This window comes from Cebus imitator, unplaced genomic scaffold (assembly GCF_001604975.1).
Source record: "Cebus imitator isolate Cc_AM_T3 unplaced genomic scaffold, Cebus_imitator-1.0 Scaffold69, whole genome shotgun sequence".
Taxonomy (NCBI): Eukaryota; Metazoa; Chordata; class Mammalia; order Primates; family Cebidae; genus Cebus; species Cebus imitator.
This window is the reverse complement of record NW_016107384.1, coordinates 2,423,287-2,447,823: the sequence shown is the minus strand read 5'-3', so window position 1 is coordinate 2,447,823 and position 24,537 is coordinate 2,423,287. Positions and strand designations below refer to the sequence as shown.

Sequence of the window (24,537 nt, the reverse complement as noted above, 5' to 3'; positions counted from 1 at the left end):
TTTAATTTATTTGGTGAGTCATGTTTTCCTGGATGGTCTTGATATTTGTCAATGTTCATCAGTATGTGGGCATTGAAGAGTTAGGTATTTATTGTAGTCTTTGCAGTCTGGGTTTGTTTGTCTTCTCCCCCTAAGCATTACCTTTCCTGTGTGTACTTCTACATCCTTTCTTTCTACTGACTACTCTGATCTCCCAATATACTTTTTAAATATTTTCAAACTTAGGGTGAACTTCTTCCTTCTGGCATGGTTTTAGATCAGTCTTAGGTTCACAGCAAGTTCCCATCTTCTCTCTTTCACAGTTTTTCCCAAACTACCCTTGCTTTTTATGAAAACCTGCAATGGGAGAAAGATGCTGGGATTTGCTGTATATTTTTCTACTTAGAGATAATTTGAGGCTCATGCCTGTAATCTGAGCACTTTGAGAGGCCAAAGCAGACAGATCACTTGAGGCTAGGAGTTTGAGACTAGACTGGCCAAATGGCAATACCTTGTCTCCCCTAAAAATACAAAAATTAGCCGGGTGTGGTGGTGCATGCCTATAATCCCAGTTACTTAGGTGGCTGAGGCACAAGAATTACTTATACCCAGGAAGTGAAGGTTGCAGTGAGCTGAGATCACACCACTGCACTCCAGCCTGGGTGACAGAGCAAGACTGTATCAAAAATTAAAATTAATAATTAATAGATAATTTGAAGTTTGGGTGTTCTCTGTCTTCTCATAATACAGAAGCTATTGGTTTTGTGAGGTTTTATTGGCCCTTCTTATTTTTCCTTATTGTTTTTTTTTTTTGGAAGATATGTTGGGAAATGTAGACTAGAATTACTTGAGTTGGAGAGTTTGTCTTTAAAGATTAGCAGGTCTCTTGTTGCTATTTCATTGTCACTTTCATGGCACTATTTGTGATTCTTTAATACAATGGATTCTGCTATTTTATTTCACTTTTTTTAATAAAAAGGGTTCTGTTTATAGCATCTGTTAGTTTAAAAGTGTCCATCCAGGCATGATGGTGTGCACCTGTAGTCCCAGCTACTTGGAAGTTTGAGGCTGGAATATTGCCTGAGCCCAAGAGTTCAAGGCCAGCCTAGGCAACATAGTGAGACTGTGTCTCTTTAAAAAAAAAAAAAAATGTGTTCAGTGGAAAGGTTCATTTAGTAAAATGAGTAACAATTTCAAAAAGTACTTAAGGTAGTCTTTCTGGCAGGATAGTCAGTGAGATGTTAAGTTAGAAAAGGAAAGTGGAAGCGATTATAATACAAATAGACTTCCATTTTTGTTCCATTCCTTGTGCAATGAAATAAGTTTAGTTAATTGATATCTGTTGTCTTTTAACCTTGCTGTTTTTATATTAATTTAATTTTAACATTTCTGTTTTTATTATGCTTAATGTTTTGTTGTGTTTGCCTTGACATATGAAAGAGAAAGCCACAATAATGTTCAAATACAATATCTTAAAATCAGTTAGATTTAGGTAAATCTTAATAGTGGAACTTAGGGTTGATGATTCCAGAAACAAATTTTGGAAACTCAAGAATAAGATGAATAATTAAGAAGCATATATTTTATGAGTGTACAATTATAATGATTCTATTGTTGTTACAGTTGGTAGTATCTTTACTTCTCTGCCTTCTGGACTGGATCATGGCCATACCTCTAAAGACACTGCTCCAACCATTTCATGCTACGGGAGCAGAAAGTGATAAAACAGAAAAATCTGTTCTCAATTGCATTTATAAGGTAAACTTCCTTGCTTTATTATTTATTTGGTAACCAAGAGTTTTTAAAAATTAAATAACATTTCTCAGTATAACATTTTTATTGTTTTAGAGCTCGAAAATTTCTGAGAACACAGATTTAGCTTATAGTACCTAAGGGTAATTTAAAAGTACTTCCTACAAGATACTGTTGTTTCATTGCAAAATTTTGAGAGGAATCAGATTATTGTTACATATGAGTATCATTAAATTTCATTCATTCTTTTCAAGAGGCATTAAATTTTACCCTGATTTTTTTTTCTTTTTTTGAAATGGAGTTTCACTCCTGTCACCCATGCTGGCGTGCAGTGGTGCAATCTCGGCTCACTGCAACCTCTGCCTCCAGGGCTTATGCACATATCCTGCCTCAGCTTCCCAAGTAGCTGGATTCCAGGTGCCCACCACCATACCTGGCTAAATTTTATATTTTTAGTAGACAGAGGTTTCGCCATGTTGGCCAGGCTGATCTCAAACTTCTGACCTCAGGTGATCCACCCACCTCGGCCTCCCAAAGTGCTGGGATTACAGGCTTGAGCCACCATGCCCGGCCTGATGTTTTAAAATATTTAAAATTTTTGCCAAGCTCTTGTGTTACCAATTGAATTTTATCCTCCTTTAACTTTTATTTACTTATTTATTTAAAGTAAAACTTGGTGGTTTTTCCCCTGTATTTTCAGGTTTTACATGGATGTGTTTATGGAGCTCAGTGTTTTAGCAATCCAAGGTATTTTCCCATGAGCCTCTCTGATTTGGCATCTGTAGATTATGATCCTTTTATGAATTTGGAAAGTCTGAAAGAGCCTGAACCACTGCACTCTCCTGACTCAGAACGATCTTCTAAACTCCAGCCAGTAACAGAAGGTAACATGAATTCTCTTCAGGACAACATTGTTGCTTGTTGCTTGGGTTCTCTCAAGGTATAACTTGAGGCCATCAGTGGAAATATTGGAGAAGGAGAGTATGTCTTACTTTGTAGTTGTTTATCTAATTATGTATATATAGCACAAGTTCATTATTAAAGAAATAACTTCACATGCACAATTACTAATATTACATGTTGACATTCCTTTTATTCCTAATCTGAAAATGCATGGGACCAGAAGTGTTAAAGATTTTGGCTTTTTTCACATTTTGAAATATTTGTATTATACTTACCAGCTGAGCATCCCTAATCTGAAAATCCAAAATCTGAATTGCTCCAATGAGCATTTCCTTTGAACATCATATCAATGCTCAAAATTTTTGGATTTCAGATTTTCATATTAGGGATACACAACATGTTCTTCTGGCTAAATTATTCTTAGAAGTTCTTTTTGATATTTTATATATCATGGAATTTATATAGAATAAAAAAATGTAGCTTTGGAGTCTGGCTTGAATTTTGACTCTCAATGGCTGTGTATGTTTTCTTATTTGTAAAATGCAGATATTAGTTTCCTCTAAGGTTGTTTTAAGTACTAAGTGAGATAATATATGTAAAGCCCTTTGCACAATCTTACTTATTAGTACATAGATAGTAACATTTTTAAGCCACATTGTTTCTACATTCAGAGCATTCTCTCTCTGATAGAAGAGAAAGATCTAATAGAAGCAAATAATATTGTAATATTATAGGAGTATAAAAACAGAAGTAGATACAAGATGTAGAGGTAAACTAGAGGAACCCAGCAGTTGATGAAGTGTTTTAAGAAAGGGAGATACATGATACAATTTATATTAAGAGCACTTTTAACAATAGTAATTTATAGGAGTTGGTAAATTATGGCCCATGCCTAACACCATCCATATTGTCATTATGGCTACTTTTGTATACAGTAGAGATCACATGGCTTACAAAACCAAAAATACTTATTATCTGGCCCTTTATAGAAAATGTTTGCTGACTCTTGATATATTAGATTGATTTGGGCAGCAATAGGTTAAGCAAGAGTTGCTGACGGGTTAAACTAAATTTTTTGTTGAGTTACTGAAGAATGGTAGTAGGAATGGAAGGGCAAGATGAACTTGATACATATTTAGGACGTAAAGTCAAAGTCTTTTGTAAAGAGAAGAGAAATTTAAGGTAGGTTTCTGACTTGGAGATTGGTTAGATATTCCCCAAACTAGAATAATTTTAGTAAAGAATATTAGAGAAAGTACAGATTTGGTAGGGAAAATTAGTAGGACAGTTGGAAATGATTTAGCTTGGGGGACCTATTAGATATTCATGTGAAAACATCTCAAGGACAGTTAGTTGTATATACAAATCCAGATCTTAGCAGAGAGATCTTTGTTAGGAATATATATTTACATTTGTGGGTTCTGAGAAGAAAACATTGAAAAGGAAGGAAAACCAGGAGAGAGTAATTTCTCAGAAACCAAAAGAGGTGAAAGCTTTTAAAAGTTTAGCCAACAGTGTTAAATGATAGAGAGGTCACGTACAGAAGTACTGACAAATGTATCTGCTTTAGTTTCACCAGAAAGTAAGTGGAATCAGTGGCTGTGGTTTGAGGGGCAAGCAGGAAATAAGACAGTGGAATCATGCATGGAAAGTATTCTCTAAAGAAGCTTGACTTTAAAAATAAATAAAGGAAACAAAAATGCAATAAAATAGTAGGCAAGCTAAGGATGATTTAGGGTTAAAAGAGTTTTAGGAATAAAGAGAGTTGAACTTATTTATAAGCTGAGAAGTAAGTGGGAAAGGTATCATTAACAGAGTGAAGTCCCTGAGAGGATGAGCTAGAAAGTATAGATGCTTGTATTAGCCCTTCTTCTGAGACCAGAAAGAAGAGGAAGATTTAAGTAATTAAGATAATTGACAGAAGTTACGGAGGGCCCAATAGAAAAAAAAATCCAGAGAGTTTTGGTTACACCTATCAACAGTTAGTAACATGAGTGTGAAATACAAAGGAGCTGTGGATTTCAGAATATTGGTATATGGCTTAGCCATAAAACCTAGGCTTGATAAGGATCAAACTGCCAGGAAGTGGCTACTAAGTTGGGAGAAAATAGAGTGACCTTGTGAGTCAGAAAGTAAATGTGGCTGGTAATAAGTTAGAACAGTGGTTGTCAGCCTTGGCTGCATATTAGAATACTGATATTCCATTCCTATCGATAGAGATTTTGATATATTAATCAGGGATTTGCTGAGATTGTTTAAAGCTCTGCATGTGACTAATATGCAGCCACAGTTGAGAACCACTGAAAGCATCATTGGTATATTAGGACAATTATTTTTAAAACATTTCTTTAGGTAGCAGAGCCTTTTCTAATAAATTTTATAAGGAAGCTCAATTTGGAAAACTTTTAAAAATAGAACCACAGAAGAGTGGAGTCGTGGGGTCCTACCAGCTTCTTTCTTGTCTATCTCTAAGGGCCTTCTCCAAGAACTCTACAAAACACAATTGGGAAGTCACTACACTAGGAGGTTACAGTCAAAGAGTGGGCTAGTAAGGAAAAGTTTGATTTTTAAAGGTAGAACAGTTACAAATGAATAAAACATCTAACATGTGTCCATGATAATGGATTGATGGCATACAATGAAAGTGAAAATGTGAACTTAGAGGTCCAGGAAGTAGAGCTAGGGTTTTGGGTTGACCATGAGGTACAGATAGTTTGTCTAGAGCATAAATACATGATTGAAATAGGAATATAAGATTTACATTGTTTCTCAAATGTGAAAGAGGTATATCAGGCAGTATAATAAAGCAAAAAAAAAAAAGGACAAAATTTATATAAGCAATTTAAAATTATATTTTTAGATTTGACATAATGAAATACCATGTTTATTTTACTTAAAAATATGGTTATGCGAAAATACTAGTTTGACCTTTGCATGTTTAAGGTATAAAATGGCAAAGTTTTTATTCAAGACAGTATAGAATATGTTTCTTGAAAAAAGCAATAAAGTTTGCTTATGTCAGAGGAAGTTTTAATTTCAGATTTTGTACAAAATTCACTGCACCAGTATCAAACAGTCACTGTAAAAGAAGCAAAGGAAAAGATGTAAATAGATTAGCTTAATATTGATATAAAATACGCTGTGCAGTACTAGTCTCTAAATGTATCAAGTTGTTCCCTTTGGACTTCCTCAAAGGTTTTAAGGACCAGATAAATATAGGACCTTTTAGGAACAGCTGTGAGCTAACAGTACATGATTCTCTGGTGTATAGTTGACTACATGCTCTGGGTGTTTTTTAATGTGAAAATTAGTGATCATTGTACCCTTGTCTAACGCATGCTTCATCATCTTCGAGTACTTTTTTGGCCAAAGAATTCTAAACATTGAGTGTCCTTAATAAGCTCAGTATTGGATTGAACAAGTCTGATTTGAGAACTATTGGCAGGAGTAGCTGTAATTATTAAATTTACTAAAGAATAAAGCAAGGTAGTAAAGTTGGCTTTTTGTCAAATGGCAGTAGTCTTATTAGCAAAAAGTCATCATTTGCTGGGTCAGAGTGAAAGGGGGCTCCAAAGGATTCATTCTGTCCTAATTATAGTTTCACCTGTACTTATTATGCAAAGCTAATATTTAAAGCATTTGCCAAAATTAACTTCCTCTGCGTGTTCTATTACAGTGCAGTGAATTGCAGCAGCTTTTTATGTCTTGCTGCTTTTGTATGCCATAATAATCTGTAATTATGGGTTTGCTGCAAATGCTGTAGGGTTTGTTTAATCTGACAATCTGAAAAGACAACCCTGAATAGACTTATTTAAATGAATGCTAGCAACACAAAGCCTTAGAAGCATCGATATCTCCATTTTACATTTTCTCACAAGACTGGTTATTTTAGAATTTTATTTTAAATATCTAAACTGGAGAGTTGTACATCTTTATATCTTAGTAGATAAGTAGAAGAGAGATATGTATGTTTTATAGTTTATAGCTCAAAAATAAGTGTAAATAAATTTATTGCCCAATTAATAATTTGAGAGATTTTTATCCTTTTGTATATAGACATATATCCTGAATTTAGAGAAGCAGCTTAGGGAAGAAAATACTTTTACCTGCATCTGAGATTTAAATTTATTCTTTACATATTTTCAGTGTTGGTAAGTATGACAGACCTGTGAACAAGCTCATTTAAACTGCATTCTCACGGTCTCCTCCTTTGAGAAGAAGATATATGGGATGGACTGGTACCTGGGCTTGGAGGTTTATGGTTTAGGGAAAGACCTGACTCATTCTTGGAGTTTATTTATAAGTGAGTTTGAAAAAGAAACTCATAAGACCTATGTTACTTATAATACTCTTTATATTGAATAATTTTTATTGTTTCTGTTACATCCAGTTTTACATGTAAGAGTTTTTAACTCGACTTTGTAAATAAGTGTATGCAATTCTTACAGAAAAATAGAGTTTAAAGAATTTTATGTATTTGTGATCATGAATCACAGTGCAAACCAAAGCCAGGGATTCTTTTCTTTTCTGTGATTGTTTCTCTTAAATTATACTCTTTCCCTTCTTCAGAATGTAAACTTTTATGTTATGCAAAGAGGATTTAATGCTTAGAATGAGTCATCTATTTAAGTATATCACTCAAAAGGGAGAGTAAAGAATAGAAAATTTTTTTTCTATGTCAAAAATTTTTAAATGATTAATTTTAATTTTTGTTACCATTTAAAATATGATTTAGTCTTGAGTTTTTCCCATTGATCTTGCTTTTTATTTGGCAGTTTATGCTAAGTAAGACTTTTTTGAAGTTCTTATACACAGAGAAAAATAAATTTTGAATTCATTGTTTCCATATGTCACAAAGAAAAAGGCAGTTTAACAAAAGAGAAAAAAAGTATGGAAATTAGAGCTGTAGTAAAGAGGGAAATGTCACTGAGCTGCGAAGCAAAAAGCATGTCCTATGGCAGGCAAATCACTTAACTTTGTGAACCCATTTGTCCTTATGTGCAAAATGAGGAATACCAGCTAGATTATCCTGTTAGAGTGTGAACATTTATTATATTCAAAGTTACAATTAGGGAAGGGAAAGCAAACACTAGATTCAAGCTACCTCTCTATTTCTTGTCATATAGCTCAAAATACTTTCTACTTTGCTTAAATTCTTTAAAATGAAGGATTGAATTAAAGCTAATCATTTAGTATTATTAATGTAGTGTTGAATGGCTGGTTATTAGTAATAGTCATAAAAATAATTTTTAAAAATCTCAATGTAATTGGAACTTTTATTTATTTTCTTAAGACAGAGTCTCACTCTTGTTGCCCAGGCTGGAGTGCAGTGGCACAGTCTTGGCTCACTGCAGCTTCCTCCTGCCAGGTTCAAGCAATTCTCCTGCTTCAGCCTCCCGAGTAGCTGGGACTACAGGTGGGCTTCACCACACCCAGTTAATTTTTGTATTTTTTGGTAGAGACACGGTTTTACCATGTTGGCCAGGCTGGTCTCAAACTCCTGACCTCAGGTGATCAGCCCGCCTCAGCCTCCCAAAGTACTGGGATTACAAGCTTGAGCCACTGCACCTGCTCATAAATTGGAACTGGAAAACAAACAAACAAACAATAAATAAACTAAGGAATGTTTATATTTATATGTAGGTAGACATAACTTGCTTGATAATGGGAAATTAAAATTTTGATAGTAACATTTTAAAATCAACCAAAGCCCAGAGGAAACTATCCTTTTTTGGAGTTGGAGAATATGGAATTAACATTAATGGCATAGCAACTGGTTGGTTGGTTTACCTATACCCAGTGGTATTGGTTCTGAATCTTGAAGGCTAAAGACTTGAAAACTTAACACTATTCTTTTCTCTTGCCTCTTTTAAAGTGGTTATACCACCAGTGCACAAGCTGGTCTCCCTTTTTTTTTAAAGTTAGGTTTATTGAGGTATAGTTTACATAAAATCAAATATGTTCTTTTTTGATGAGGGAATTTTTTATATTGATTATGTTGATGGTTACACAATTATGTACAATTACCAAAAGTCATCAAACTAAACACGTAAAATTGGGCATGTATGTAAATCAGAACATTCTTAAGTCTGTATTTATTCTGACAAATCCTTATTTGTTCTGGCAGGCGCTAGTGTTCTCAACTGATTAACTGTCCGAGAATATAAATACTCAGACAAGATCACTCTGTTACTGTGGTAAAATAATATAGAAACACAATCACTCTGTAATTACATCTAAAATTAAGTAGAGACAAGAATGTTTTAAACACATACACACACACACACACACACACACACACACACCCCTAAACATCCTAACATGAATGACTAATAGTTCTTTACCAGAGACAACTCTCCTCCTACCTCTTAATTGAAACACATTAAGATAACAGTCAATTAGTTGTCCACACTTCCCGAGACCACTCTATCCCGAACTGGCTTCCACATCAGCAGTCCTCAGATTCACAGTCGTTAGCTCTCCTTAGAATGACATTCTTCAGTTAGTTGGCTTTGACAAATTATTGTCTATTTCCTTTCTCCTTTGCCCCATTACTCTCTCTTCCTGTGTTCCCTGTCTTTCCTCTACCCTCCCCTCCCTTTTCCGCCTCCTTCAGATTCTGACATTGGTTGTCTTGCCTTTCCAGGTCTCTTAAACTACTGTATTCTTTGAGTTTTCTCTTTTGACTGTTTCCTATGATTTTTTTTAGTTATTCGTATGACTACGCTTCTTACCTGAGTGCCTTCTTATTGTACTTGAGTAAAAAAAAAAATGTTTCTTGCATACAACTAACTGCTAGACTATATACCACATTGAACCTAAAGAATACTTTAGAAAAATATAAGCAGGGTTAGCAAATATTTTTGCTTTTAAGAGAAAATCCCTTTTGCATACAGGTACTGGCTACACTGACTTGCTGTTTAAATTTATTCTGATTCCCAGAGTTTACTTGGAATGTCACTTTTTTTGGAAACATTTTCATGTTATCTGTAAAAGCCGAATTAAGTGACATTTAAGGCACCTACAAACTGACTCTGAATCTGGAATCTATTAATGAGATAAGAAACTTGTCAGTTGAATAGAATTTCATTGTGGTTTTGTTTTGTTTTGTTTTGTTTTGTTTTGTTTTGTTTTGTTTTGTTTTGTTGGAGACACAGTCTTGCTGTGACACCCAGGCTGGAGTGCAGTAGCCACCACGCCCATCTAATTTTAGCATTACTATTATTGTTATTATTTGTAGAGACAGAGTCTCCCCATGTTGCCCATGCTGGTCTCAAGCTCCTGGGCTCAAGCAATCCTCCTGCCTCAACCTCCCATAGTGCTGGGATTACAGACATGAGCTACCACACCTGGCCCTCTTTGGCTTTTTAGTGTGTATTAGAGATTTCATGATTGATTTATAATACTTCTGATTCTTCAAAAGCAATCTGTATATAAAAGCCTTGGTTTAAAGTATGGATCCATTAGCAAAAATTTCAGAAAGGGCTTTCTTATAAACAAAACTTCATCAAAGAATGGTTTTCCTCCTTTTTTGCCATCATTCCTGTAATATAGAATCTAAATTGGAAATACTAACAATGTGACAAAATCCCTATTTGTTATCTACTGTTTCATTGTCATATGATTCCCTAAGAAGCAGTAATATTCCCACTCATTTATATTTTTTATTTCCAGTGAAAACTCAAATGCAGCATGGATTAATCTCTATAGCAGCCCGCACTGTTATTACACATCTGGTAAATCACCTGGGCCATTATCCAATGAGTGGTGGTCCTGCTATGCTAACAAGTCAGGTGTGTGAAAATCATGACAATCATTACTGTGAAAGTACTGAACTTTCTCCTGAACTTTTTGAGAGTCCAAATATCCAGTTCTTTGTGTTAAATAATACAACGTTAGTGTCCTGTATCCAGATCAAATCAGAAGAGAATATGCCTGGAGGAGGTTTATCTGCTGGTCTTGCATCAGCCAATTCAAATGTCAGAATCATAGTACGCGATCTTTCTGGAAAATATTCATGGGATTCTGCTATACTGTATGGCCCACCTCCTGTAAGTAGCTTGTCAGAACCTACATCTTTCATGCTGTCATTGTCTCACCAAGAGAAGCCAGAAGAGCCTCCCACATCTAATGAATGCTTAGAAGATATAACAGTAAAAGATGAACTTTCTCTCCATTTTAAAAGATTTAGAGAAACTGTACCAACTTGGGATACCATAAGAGATGAAGAAGATGTTCTTGATGAGCTCTTGCAGTATTTGGGTGTTACTAGTCCTGAATGCTTACAGAGAACTGGAATCTCACTTAATATTCCTGCTCCGCAACCTGTGTGCATTTCTGAAAAACAAGAAAATGATGTTATTAACGCTATCCTTAAGCAACATACAGAAGAAAAAGAATTTGTTGAGAAGCACTTTAATGACTTAAGCATGAAAGCTGTGGAACAAGATGAACCAACACCTCAAAAACCGCAGTCAGCATTTTATTATTGCAGATTGCTTCTTAGTATATTGGGAATGAATTCCTGGGACAAACGGTAAGCATAAGGGAGAAATTTTCTGTTTTTTTTTTTTTTTTTTTTTTTCCAGTCTCATTCATCTTCTGATCAATTTTTTTATTTCCTGTTCTTTTCCACACTAGATTGTGTCTATCAATTAGTTCTTTGACTAGTAGACAGATTTTTTTTTGAGACCACTGAGTTATATTGGGATTCAAGGGAATAAAATAATCCAGAAAATTATTATTGTTTTCAAAATAACTACTAGAACTATTTGACTTAGAAATTATAGCTCATTTTTCAACCGTTATGTAAACCTTAAAATTTTTTTTTTTAGAAACTGCAGTATGATTATTGCCGGTTTGAATCTGGGAAATTGACTCAAGATTCAAAATCAAATCAAAAAAAGAATCTTAATTTTCAAAAATTATTTTGTTTTCTGATGCATGTTACAAAACCTTATTAAAAGCTAATAATAAACACATGAACTATTCAAGTAAGTTAGGTAGGAGCTAAATGAAAAGAACATGGGCTTAAATCAGAAGACCTAGCTTAAAGTTACTTAACTTTTGAGCCTCAGGCTACAGTTAACAAATTGAGAGTAGTTCCCACCTCACATACTGGGAAGAATTAAATAATGTACATAAAATACTGGCATTTTACACTAATGTAAAGCATTATTAATATACATTTAGGTTTTAATTCCTATATCATGAAAACCTATAGGTAGTGGAAGGAGCAGTAATGTATTTTCTCTGTCAATTTATGGTAGGTGGGGAAGCTCAGATACCAGTGAAGGCATCTTAAATTCAAATGTATGTCAAGCATTGAAATAGAGTTCTGCCTGTTTGCTTAGTGTTTATACTCTTACTTGATTTAAACTCTTCCATTTATTAGAAGGTAATATTTTCTGCCTTATAGGAAGGCCACATTATATCTCAGGAGCAGTTTGCCACCATATGGTATGTCCAAATGTAGGTAATTGCCACTCAGTTATGGTATAAATGCATTCTATTCTCTTTTGCTGTAGAATGGTCCATATGTTGTCCCTTGGGAAAAATCAAAGATGAGAAGCTGTATTTTACTTCAGCAAGCATTGATTTTATGAATATAATGTGGACATATTTAGCACCCATAGAAGGGATTTGGTAAAACTATTCATTGCCTCATAGTCTAAAAATTATATATATAAAATGTAAAATAAGGAAGAAAGAAAATTCCATATGGATTACACCTACTTGGTAATGATTTAGATTCTGTGAATATTTTATTTCTCATGAGGTACAACTTTCTCATATATTTTTATGAGACTTGAAAAGAATCTACAAAGTACTTTTATCCATTTTCTTGGATATGAGTTTAGGAGGCTCACAGCATCTGCAAGGAATGGTTGAAGTGACCAATTGATACTATCCACTAGCAGAAATGTATGAAGGCCTGGTGGAAATAATGACATATATTCTTTACGTTTTTTTTAGGGTCTGTTCTCCTTTGTGTTAGAAGTATGAAAAGGCAAGAAAAGTGTAAAAGTTGCATGAGTAGAGTGGAAAGTATTTCCGGGACTGTCATGTCATTCACTGCAAAGGTGATGAAAATGTTTATAAATCTCTCTATTTAGGAGGAGCTTTCATCTCCTGAAGAAAAATGAAAAGCTACTTAGAGAACTTAGGAACTTGGATTCAAGGCAGTGGTAAGTTGTTGGAAAATCTTCACATGATTAGCAACTCTCAGGTATTTCTCTGTTTAGAATAATACTGTGAATATTTTAAATAGTATATAATACTATGTTATTGACTTACAACTTTCTGAGCAGTAATTTTTAAAGAAAATTTTAGGACTGCATAGAATGTTTGGTGTCTTTGAATTGTTTATGCCTTTTACATGCATTTCAGAATCATCTTTTGAATCACAGAAAACTAATTGGAGCTGTAAAATGTCCTTGGTTTTTCCCATACTTAGACAAACCTTAGTCACATCTCTCATTAATTAAATCCAGTGATTCTGACAGATTGGGAAGCAAGTTTGAAAAAAGTTACCCATAGGAATGCAGAGTGAATAAGATGATTCAGACCATTCCCACATCAAACAATTCTACATCTTCCTCTCTCCTTTAAAATTTCTGTATTGAGCCATCTTTTCTTGCTCATCTTCAGTTTGAGAAAAGTTTTTTTTTTTTTCTTTCCCCTATTTGTACTTCTGGTTTCTGCCACCTCAGCCTGCTTTAGGACTGTCTTCAAAAAGTTATCACCTCCTTATGTTATATTTCTTCTTGTTTCTCTTAATAAAAATGTTTGTTATCTACCTTAAACAAAACAAAGCATAAAACAAACCTTTCCTCAGTTATTCTTCTTTCAAGCTATAGTCCTATCCAGATCTCTCATTCCTTTTACTACCAAGTGCATGGAGAAATATAATCTTTACTCATTTCTTGTAATTCCTAACTGGTTTTGGTTATTTTTAGCTTTTCTCAAAATGATCTTAAAATAATTATTTGGTTATTACAGATAATATAAAACAGAAAAATATAAACTGTATAACACTGTTCTACTTTTTAAATTTTTTACAGAACTGGAATCATAGAGATATATACGAACTTTTTTTCTTTTGTATTGTGAGCATTTCGTCATTTAAATATTCTTCAAAAATAGTCTTTTAGGATACCAAGTTTTATGACTGTTGGACATTTAAAGTTGTTTTTAATTTCTTGCCACAGGATAGAGTCCTAGGAATAGAATTATTTAGGTCAGATTGTATTAGGATATTTCATGCATATCTATTGTGAAATTGCTTTCTGTTGAGTAATAATTTGTAATGCCACCAATATTTTATAACAGCACCTGTGTAACTTCAACCTCGCCAGCACCGGATACTAATCACCCTTTCTTAACCTTTATAGCTTGAGAAGCAGATCATAGTATCTCTTTAATTTTTATTTATTTATTTTGCTAGTGATGTTAATATTTTCAGTATATTTGTATGAAATTTTCATCTGTTTTTAAATTATCTCTTGGTGTCCTTTTTCTAGTTTTCTATTTAGGAATTTTTCTTAAAGAACCTACAAAGTACTTTTAACCATTTTCTTGGATATGAATTTAGGAGGACAATTCTTTATGACACTGTGTGTGTGTGTGTGTGAGAAAGAGAGAGAGAGAGCAAAAGAGAGTGATTAACTTTTGTCCTATTTGTGGGAACTTTCCTACTTAGTTGTTTCGTTCTCAGTTTTCAGCTTCAGATCATTTAACATATGTATTTTTCGTTTTATGTGTCATTTCTCTCAATTTTTTTCTTTGGATTTCTTCAATTATTTGTTGTGCTTAAAGAGTTCTGTCTTGAAATCAATTAAATATTCTAGTTCGTTTCCTTATATCCTTCTAGTTTTTGTTGTTGTTGTTGTTGTTGTTGAGTCAGAGTCTTGCTCTGTTTCCCAGGCAGAGTGCAATGGCGCAACCTCGGCTCACTGCAATCTCCACTTCCCAGGTTCAAGTGATTCTTGTGCCTTAGTCTTCTGACCACACATCACACCCAGCTAATTTTGTACTTTTAGTAGAGACAGGGTTTTTCCATGTTGGTCAAGCTGGTCTTGAACTCATGGCCTCAAGTGAGTTACCTGCCTCAGCCTCCCAAAGTGCTGGGATTACAGGCATGAGCCATTGCACCCAGTGTTTCCTTCTAGATCTTTATTTGAATGAGGTGGTAATTATTTTTCATTTAATTGTTTATTCCTTTTGAAATATATTCTGATTTGTGGAATGATGTCTGGAACTAGTTTGATGTTGAAAATAGTCTATTTTAATAATTTGTTGAATAAACTATACCTTTGGCATTGATTTGATGTTTCCTTTATTAAATATTAAGCTCTCTGCTTCAAACCTGTTTATTTCTATTGCTTTGTCCATCATTTTTATTTATCTTATTTTTGTGGGCACATTGTAGGTTTGTATATTTCACGTGCTACATAAGATGTCAATGTATAATAATCACGTCATGGAAAATAGGGTATCTGTCCCCTCAGGCATTTATTCTTTTTGTTACAAACAATCTAGTTGTACTCTTTTATATATTTATTTATTTATTCTTCATGTAATCTTGCTCTTTCTAACATTTGTACTCTTTTAGTTACATTTATCATTTTTGTATAAATATTATGCTGTTTAATTTAATATAACTTTATAATATGTTTAATATCTGATAGGCCAAGTCATCTTCCTCACTCCCCCCATCCCCCCACACACACTATTCCTCTTTTCTTTGATATCCTCACCTATTTATTCTTCCAGATACATTTAAAATTATGCTGTTCTTTTTCAGGGAAAAAAAAATCCCATTGGTATTTGATTGGACTTTCAATAAAACTCTCTTTAGAAAAAAACAGAGCACCATAATAATCATCATTCTTCATATTCATAATTATAGTATGTTTTTTATTTTTTCTGAGACCCAGACATTGCTTATTTGTATATTTGTAGGTGTTTTATTGTTTTATTGATACTCTGAATAGAATTCCCCCCCCATTATGTTTTCTGGGTTTTTCTGTTTTTAATACTTACTTTGTTTACAAATACTGAAGTGGATTCTCTTACTGATTGTAAACACTTTATTGCCTCTGTCTCAGTATTTGTCTAGATATATAATCATTATTTACAGATAATCTTTCTAGTAGTTACACTTGTTTTTGCTTATTTCATGTCTTATTGCACTGACCAGAACTTGCAGGATAGTGTTTAATAGTGTAGTAACAGTGGACATCCTTGTCTTTCCTGATTTTAATGAAAACAGCTTTTCTGTTTCATCATTAAGAAAGATATTAGTTACTGGTTTTAAAAAGATAATTTTTATTATGTTGAGAAAATAGCTTGTTTTCTAGGAGTTCTTATATGGAAAGGATGTTAAATGATGTCAAAATTATTTTCAGCATCTATTCAAGTTTTTTTATAGTTTTGATTTTTTAACTAATTGGTGTATATTATATTTTAATACCACTGGACTGCTAATATAAAATGATGTTTGCATTTTTTAGATAAACCCTGCCTGATCATTTGGCTTCCCATTGTGTTAGAATTACCAGAATTTCATTTTGAGTTCAGATATAGTCCACTATTAGCAGATTCTGTAGTTATTTTTTGTCCTATTCCCATTATGTTTTTAAAATTGAGGTTATATCCAGCTTCATAATATGCATATTATCTATTGCTTAAAATTTTAGAAGAAATCATAAAATTTCTAATTTTTCTTTTAGTTTGTTTCATTCTTATTACTCTTTTCACGTTTTCTTTTAGCTCTTGGGAAAATTTTACTATTTTTTTGTTTTCTGTTTTCTAAAAATCCATTTCATTGAGACTTTTAAATAGATACTAATAGAGTAATAGAGATTCATATATGGTGTTATAATTTTTTATTATATTTCCTTTTTTTTTTTGAATCAGAGTCTCACTCTGTCGCCAGGCGTCAAACTGGAGTGCAGTGGCGAAATCTCAGCTCACTGCACTCTCTGCCTCCTGGGTTCAAGCAGTTCTTCTGCCTCAGCCTCCCGAGTAGCTGGGACTATACGCGCATTATACCACACGCAGCTAATTTTTGTATTTTTTAGTAGAGACGGGGTTTCACCAAGCTGGCCAGGACGGTCTCAATCTCTTGACCTCGTGATCCACCTGCCTGGGCCTCCCAAAGTGCTGGGATTACAGGCATGAGCGACTGCGCCTGGCCTCCTTTTTCTGTGTGTGTGTGTGTGTGTGTGTGTGTGTGTGTGTGTGTGTGTGTGTGTTTAATTTTCTTCATGCAAACAATCTGCACAGTCTTTTAACAGGTTCTAATTTGTTACATTCTGTTATGTTCTGTTTCTAACTTGTTATTTTCTGTTTCATGATTTTCGTTTTTATAAGCTTCCTTTTCCTTATATCTAGAATTGAATTCTGTTTATCTTTGTTTTACTCTTTATTATTTAACAATGAAATAATCTTAGGCTATAAATTTTTTTCTTGGAGGATAGCTCCTATCCATTCTTCCCCCTTCCATCCCCCAGCAACATGGAGTTTCGCTGTTGTTACCCAGGCTAGAGTCCAATGTCGAAATCTCAGGTCACTGCAACCTTTGCCTTCCGGGTTCAGGCGATTCTCCTGCCTCAGCCTTCCGAGTAGCTGGGATTACAGGCATGTGCTGCCATACCCAGCTAATTTTTGCATTTTTAGAAGAGATGGGGTTTCGCCATGTTGGCCAGACTGGTCTGGAACTTCTGACCTTAGGTAATCTATCTGCCTTGGCCTCCGAAAGTGGTGGGATTACAGGTGTGAGCCACCATACCTGGTCCCCCTCCTATCCATTCTTGAAGTCTCAGCTTAAACATCAGTTTATATGGAAAGCTTGACCTTACCTACTCCTAACCTTACCTTCCTTCCCAGACTGTGTTTAAATCTGTCCATATGCTTTCACAGAACCCTGTAACACATCCCTGTCATAGCATTTATCATATTGCATAGTTAATATTATCATTATTGTTTAGCTATTCTTATTCTTTCCAAGTTAGTTATAAGAACTCTGTAAGTGGTCTGTGGGTTCTCAATTCTGACTGTTCTCCATAACAATTTATCTTGGTAGTAGATGGTCAAGTCCTTGGGAACAGGAATCATATCACTTTTTCTGTCTTGCTTACGTCTACTGCTATACTGAAATTGTCTTTCTGAAGGTTAGTATCCTGACCATAAAGTCTAAAGTTGTTTCAGTCCTTATCAGCCTTATTAATTTATCTGATTAATTAAACTTAATTTAAATTTAACTTCATACTTGTGTTTTAAACTAAAGCAGTTTTAGATTTACAAAAGAATGGATAGGAAAGTACAGAGTTTCCATATACTCCCCATTCCCCCTGTATACTTTCCCCTATTATTTACATCTTACATTAATGTCTAAAGTTCAAAGTTTACATTAGGGTTCATTCTTTTTATTGGTTTTGATAAATGTGTAATGACATTTGTCTACCATTAGAGTATAACACAGAATAGTTTCACTGCTCTAAAAATCTACTGTGTATTAAATCCCCTAAAAATCTAATACTGTTGTCTATTTTGTCTTTAAAATTCTGTCTGATCATTTTAAGGTCCTCTCCCCCAACTTCTATGACACTAAAATTACTCAGTTCAGCTCCTAATTCTCTAATTATTCCAGGTCTTCACTGGTTCATTTTCTGTTTCCTACCTTCATAACATAGATATCTCCCTAATTTTTCTTTTCTCAGTCTTATTCTTTTTTATCTTCATACTCTGATACCAATTTTCAATAATGAATTTGCAGTTGACTGTTACAATTTTTTACCTGCCTCCCTACTATCATTTCTAGGTCATGTTTCTTTTCAAAATCAGATCTTCCTCCTGATTTTCCTATTTATGTTTAGAAGTACCCTTTCAGCGTTACCCAAATTTGACATTTCCTTTCCCTTGCCTTTAGGTTTTCATAATCATGATGTCCATTCTTCTTCTTATCTCTCAACTCTGTCTCTTTTTGCCTTTATTGCTCCCAGCTCATTGACTCATGTCCTTATTATTTCTTTCCAAGTCAGTTTTAACAACTGTCTAAGTACTCTTTGGGATCTCATCTCCTGACTGTTCCCCATCTAGACAATCCTAACCACTAACATTAAAAATTTGATGCTAATGAGAACACTTCTTAGTGACTCCCTACTAATGCCTGACCAGACTCTTTAGTATAGAGCTGAACTCATACCAGCTATCTTGGTTGTTCAGTTTCCTTAAATTACCTTGTACATTTTTATTTCTTGGCTCCTGCCAAACTGCCTCCATTCTCATACATACCTTGAATGTAGTGGAGCCATCACCTTGAGGCAGCATACACTTTTTTTTAATATACTATGCTAAATGAATGCTTAACATTTATTTATTTGCTTTTTTAAAAGAATTTTAAAGAGAACAATATAGTTTCTTTTTTAAGTACAATGAGCTCAAGTAAAAATTCATCCTAATTACATGACAATAAGACAACTTTTGAGCTTCCGTTTTAAACCAAAAAACCCAGAAACAAACCTGATTACTAGGGAGGATTAGGGAGAAAGAAAATGACAGATTACTTTGTTGAGACTTATCTCATTAGTCTATTTATAGATTCCTTATTTTCTTTGACTAGACTAATTTATTTCTATTCCTTGTGGTTGAACCACCAGTTTTAAATTTTAAATCACAGGATGATATATATTTTTATTTTATTGCAAAGTATGTACAGGGATTTAGCAATGCTTAAAACTTGACACGTGTCAGACCAGGCGCGGTGGCTCACACCTGTAGTTCCAGCACTTTGGGAGGCATATGCAGGTGGATCACAAGGTCAGGAGCTCAAGACCATCCTGGCTAACATGGCGAAACCCCATCTCTACTAAAAATACAAAAAATTAGCCGGGCTTGGTATAGTAGACTACAAAAATTAGCCTGTAGTCCCAGCTACTCAGGAGGCTGAGGCAGGAGAATCCCTTGAAGCCACGAGGCAGAGGTTGCAGTGAGCCGAGATCATGCCACTGCACTCCAACCTGGGTGAAAGAGAACACTCCGTCTCAAAAAAAAAAAAAAATTTGACAGGTGTCACTTTCAGTTTTCCAGTAGTAAGCTAATAATATTTTGCCAGTACTCTACATATTCCTATAGAACATTTGTAGTTGCAAGTTCACTAATTTTAATTTTTTTCTAGTATATATGCCTTATTATTCACTATTGTGGTGTATATTAATCTAGTGGCAATATAACAAACATTTTAGCAGCCATAGTAAGTAGAAAACTAAGAAGGAATGGTGAAAGATTAATTGACATAAAGAGCAGCTGAACTCTGCTTCTCTTTTATTGGATTTTAAAGATTTATTTTCTGTTTTTTTCCTATATGGCACATATACTTCTCTCAACTTTTAAATTTATATAGTATTAGATGAAGATTTCTATCCATCTCTTCCCAATTTTATAAAATATTCTTTATAAGCTCTAATTGATAGCTCTTTACCTGAAAAAGCAGAAACTGAGTTTTCTTTCTTTCAAGATTCTAATTTACACATAATAGATTATGCTTTCAAATTAATAGCTTTACTGAGACATAATTTACATACAATACAGTTAATTTACTTAAATTGCTTATGTTTTTAGTATATTTACATGGTTGTACAACTATCACTTCATTCTAATTTTTAGATTATTTTAGTCTCTCTGAAAAGAAACCTGGTATCCATTACTAGTTACCCCATTCCTACCACCACCACCCTTTCTTTCCCCCTAGCCCTAGACAACACATACCTACTTTCTGTCTCTATAAATTTGCCTATTCTGGACATTTCATAAAAATTGAATCAAACAATCTATGGGTTTTTCTGGAAACTTCTTTTTCTTAGCATGATGATTTCAAAGTTCATTCATGATGCAGCATGTTTCTACTTTATTTCTTTTTGTTACCAAGTAATATCTCATTATATTGATAAATATTTGTTTATCCATTCATCAATTGATGGACATTTTGGTTGGTTTCACTTTTGGGCTATTATGAATAATGCTGCTGTGGCTGTACATGTACAGTTTTTTGTGTGGACATGTTTTCAGTTCTCTGAATATATACCTAGGTGTAGAATTGCTGGATGATATGATAATTCTCTGTTTCCCATTTGGAGGAGCTGCAGACTGTTTAACACAGCAGCTGCATCATTTTACATTCCCACCAACAATGTATGAGTGTTCCATATTCTACATGCCTTTGTCTACACTTGTTATTGTCATTCTTTTTTNTATAACCAGTGCCACAACAGAGGGCAAGAATGCTTTGGTGCTGTGAGGGCCCAGAGAAGAGTTCTCCTGAAGGTGTCTGGGAAGCCTTTCCAGAATTATACTCATCTGAGTGGGTATGAAGTGGTATCTTGTGAGTTTGTGGGATTTTTTAGTATTGTTTTTTCCTGTACAGCTTTGATCGACCTAAAATAACTCATGATTTTGATTTGCAGTTCCCTAATGGCTTATCATGAGCATTTATTCAGTGCTATGATAATTGGCTGTGTATATCTTCTTTGAAAAAAGTAAATGTGTACTGGGTTGAAGAGTATTCTCTTAAAATCTGATATCCACCCTGAAACTCAGAGTGTAATTTGGAAGTAGAGTTTTCAGATTTATGATAAGGTCACACTGTATTAAATTTGACTCTAAATCTGATTACTGTGTCCATATAAGAAGGCCATGTGAAGACACACTTCTGCATACAGAGGAAAGATGGCTATGTGAAGACGGAGGCAGAAATTGTGGTGATACAGCCACAAGCCAAGGAATGCTGAAGAATTGTCAGCAACGACTAGAATCTTAGAAGAGGCGAGGAAGGATTCTGGAACTTTTGGAAGGAGCATGGCCCTGTCAGTGCTTTGATTTCTGACTTTTGGAAGGAACATGGCCCTGTCAATGCTTTGATTTCTGACTTTTAGCATCCCAGCACTGTGAGAGAATAAATCTTTTTTGTTGAAAGCAATCTAGTTTGTGTAATTTGTTACAAAAACCCTAAGAAAATAATACAAACATTTTTGCCTGTTTTTAAAATTAGGTTATCTGGCCAGGCATGGTGCCTCACACCTATAATCCCAGCAATTTGGGAGGCAAAGGTGGGTGGATCACATGAGGTCAGGAGTTCGAGACCAGCCTGGCCAACATGGCGAAACCCATCTCTACTAAAAATACGAAAATTAGCCAAGCGTGGTGGTGTACGACTGTAATCTCTGTTACTCAGGAGGCTGAGGCACAAGAATTACTTGAACCCAGGAGGCAGAAGCTGCAGTGAGGCCGAGATTGCGCCACTGCACTCCAGCCTGGGTAACAGAGGGAGACTCTGTCTCAAAAAAAATAAATGAATAAAATAACAAAATTGAGTTATCTTTTTACTATTGACTTTAAAGTTCTTTGTATGTATGTTTTAGATACAAGTTCCTTATCGGATATATGCTTTGCAGTTTTTTTCTCATTCTGTAAATTGTCATTTTCATGATATTATCATTCATAGCACAAAATATTTAATTTTGATAAAGTCCAGGTTATCTTTTTTTTTTGTCTTTTGTGCTTTTTTTGTGTTGCATTTAAGAACTTGCCTAATGCAAGGTTCTTTTTTTTTTTTATAAGAGTTTTATAGTTTTAGCTGTTATATTTTTTATGATTTGATTCAATTTTTTATATGGTATTAGAGTCCAACTTCATTTTCTTTCCTTCCTTTCTTCCTCCCTTTCTTCCTCCCTCCCTCCCTCCCTCCCTCCCTCCCTCCCTGCCTCCCTCCCTCCCTCCCTCCTTCCTTCCTTCCTTCCTTCCTTCCTTCCTTCCTTTCCTCTTTTTGAAACAGTCTTATTCTGTCATCAGGGCTGGAGTACAGTGGCACAATCACAGTTCACTGCAACCTCAACCTCCTGGGCTCAAGTGATCTTCCTGCCTCAGCCTCCCAAATAGCTGGAACTCCAGGGACATGCCATCGTGCATGGCCAATTTTTAAATTTTTGTAGAGATGAGGTCTCACTATGTTGCCTAGGCTGGTCTTGAACTCCTGAGCTCTAGCAGCCTTCCCAACAGCCTCCCAAAGTGCTGGGATTACAGGCGTGAGCCATTGTGCCTGGCCCCAACTTCATCCTTTTGCATGTAAATATCTAGTTGTCCCAGTACCATTTGTAGAAAGGCTATTCATTGAAATGTCTTGATACCATTGTCAAAAAGCAATTAACTATAAATATGAGTTTATTTCTGGTCACATGATTCTGTTCCACTGACCTGTATGTGTCATCTTCTGTCAGTACTACAGTGCTTTGATGACTTTTGTAGCAAGTTTTGAAATCAAGAAGTATGAGTTCTTCAGTTCTGTTCTTTTTCAAGATTGTTTTGGCCATTTTGGGCCTATTGCATTTTCCTGTGAATCTTAGGATGAGCTTGTCAATTTCAGAGGTTTTTGGGGTTTTTTTTTTCCCTTTTTTTCTCTTTTTCTTTTTAGTGGAGACAGAGTCTCACTCTTTTGCCCAGCACTCCGAGTGCAATGGTATGATCAAAGCTGACTGTAACCTGGAACTCCTGGGCTCAAGTGATCCTCACACCTCACCCTTCCCAGTACCTAGGACTACAGGCATGTGCCACCATGCCCAGCCAGTTTTTTTATTTTGTAGAGATGGTGTCTCGCTCTGTTGCCCAGGCTAGTCTTTTTTTTTTTTTTTTTTTTTTTTTTTTGAGACACAGTCTCACTCTGTCACCAGGCTGGAGTGCATGGTTTGATCTCAGCTCGCTGCAACCTCCACCTCCCTGGTTCAAGCGATTCTCCTGCCTCAGCCTCCCAAGTAGCTGGGACTAAAGGTGTGTGCCACCACATCCAGCTAATTTTTGTATTCTTAGTAGAGACGGGGTTTCACCATACTGGCCCGGATGGTCTTGCCCCCTCGATCTCTGGAGCTTGTAATCTGTTTTTCTCGGCCTTTCAAAGTGCTGGGATTATAGGCGTGAGCCGCTGCACCTAGCCCCAGACTGGTTTTAAACTCCTGGCCTCAAGCAGTCCTCTTGCCTCAGCCTCCCAAAGTGTTGGAATTACAAGCATGAGCAACCACACTCAGCCCAGCTTGCCAATTTCTGTTATCAAAGGCAGCTGGGATTTTGATAGAGATTACATTAAATCTGTAGATCAGTTTAGGGGATGCTATCATCTTAACAATATTAAGTCTTTAGGTCCATGCACATGAGTTTTTTTTTTTTTTTTTTATGTAGATCTTTAATTTCTTTCAATAATATTTTATAATTTTCAAAATGTAAGTTTTGCACTTCATGGTAAATTTATACCCAAGTATTATTCTTTTCAGTGCTATTAAAAAGGAATTTTTAAATTTTGTTTTTGGTTTTTGGGTTGTCTATTACTAGTGTATAGAACTTTCGTTTTTGTATATTGATCTTATGTCTTGCCGCTTTGCTGAACTTATTAACACTGTTAGCTTTTTTAATAGGAATCCAAAGTCTTCATTTGTTATAGGTCTATTCAAGTATTCTATTTCTGTTTAACGCTGGTTTTAGAAATTGTGTTTTTCTAGGAATTTGTTCATTTAATCTAACTTGTTGGCATACAAATGCTCATAGCATTTTCTTATAATATTTCTTATTCCTGTAAAATATGTAGTGATGTCCCTTCTTTAATTCTTGATTGTAGTTATTTGAGTCTCCTTTTCTTACTCAGTCTAGCTAGAGGTGGTTAATTTTGTTGATCATCTTAAAGAGTCAACTTTTGGGTTCATTGATTTTTTTTGTCTTTTGTTTTCTCTTCTGTTTTATTTATTTCTACTGTAGTCTTTATTGTTTTCTTCCTTCTGCTTGCTTTGTATTTAGTTGCTCTTTTTTTTCCTTTGGAGACAGGGTCTCACAGTGTCACCCAGACTGGAGTACAGTAGCACA

The 24,537-nt window shown here is 34.8% G+C and overlaps 1 protein-coding gene across 1 annotated transcript in view; it reads left to right on the top strand.

The window, feature by feature from the left end:
- RALGAPA1 (Ral GTPase activating protein catalytic subunit alpha 1) overlaps nt 1-24,537 on the top strand; it is a 285,382-nt gene that overhangs the window by 192,040 nt on the left and 68,805 nt on the right. Inside the window, exons 31-34 of the mRNA XM_037739396.1 lie at nt 1,603-1,737; nt 2,432-2,615; nt 10,309-11,170; nt 12,750-12,821. Coding sequence (XP_037595324.1) covers nt 1,603-1,737; nt 2,432-2,615; nt 10,309-11,170; nt 12,750-12,821 — 1,253 coding nt within the window. The remainder of the gene's footprint in view (nt 1-1,602; nt 1,738-2,431; nt 2,616-10,308; nt 11,171-12,749; nt 12,822-24,537) is intronic.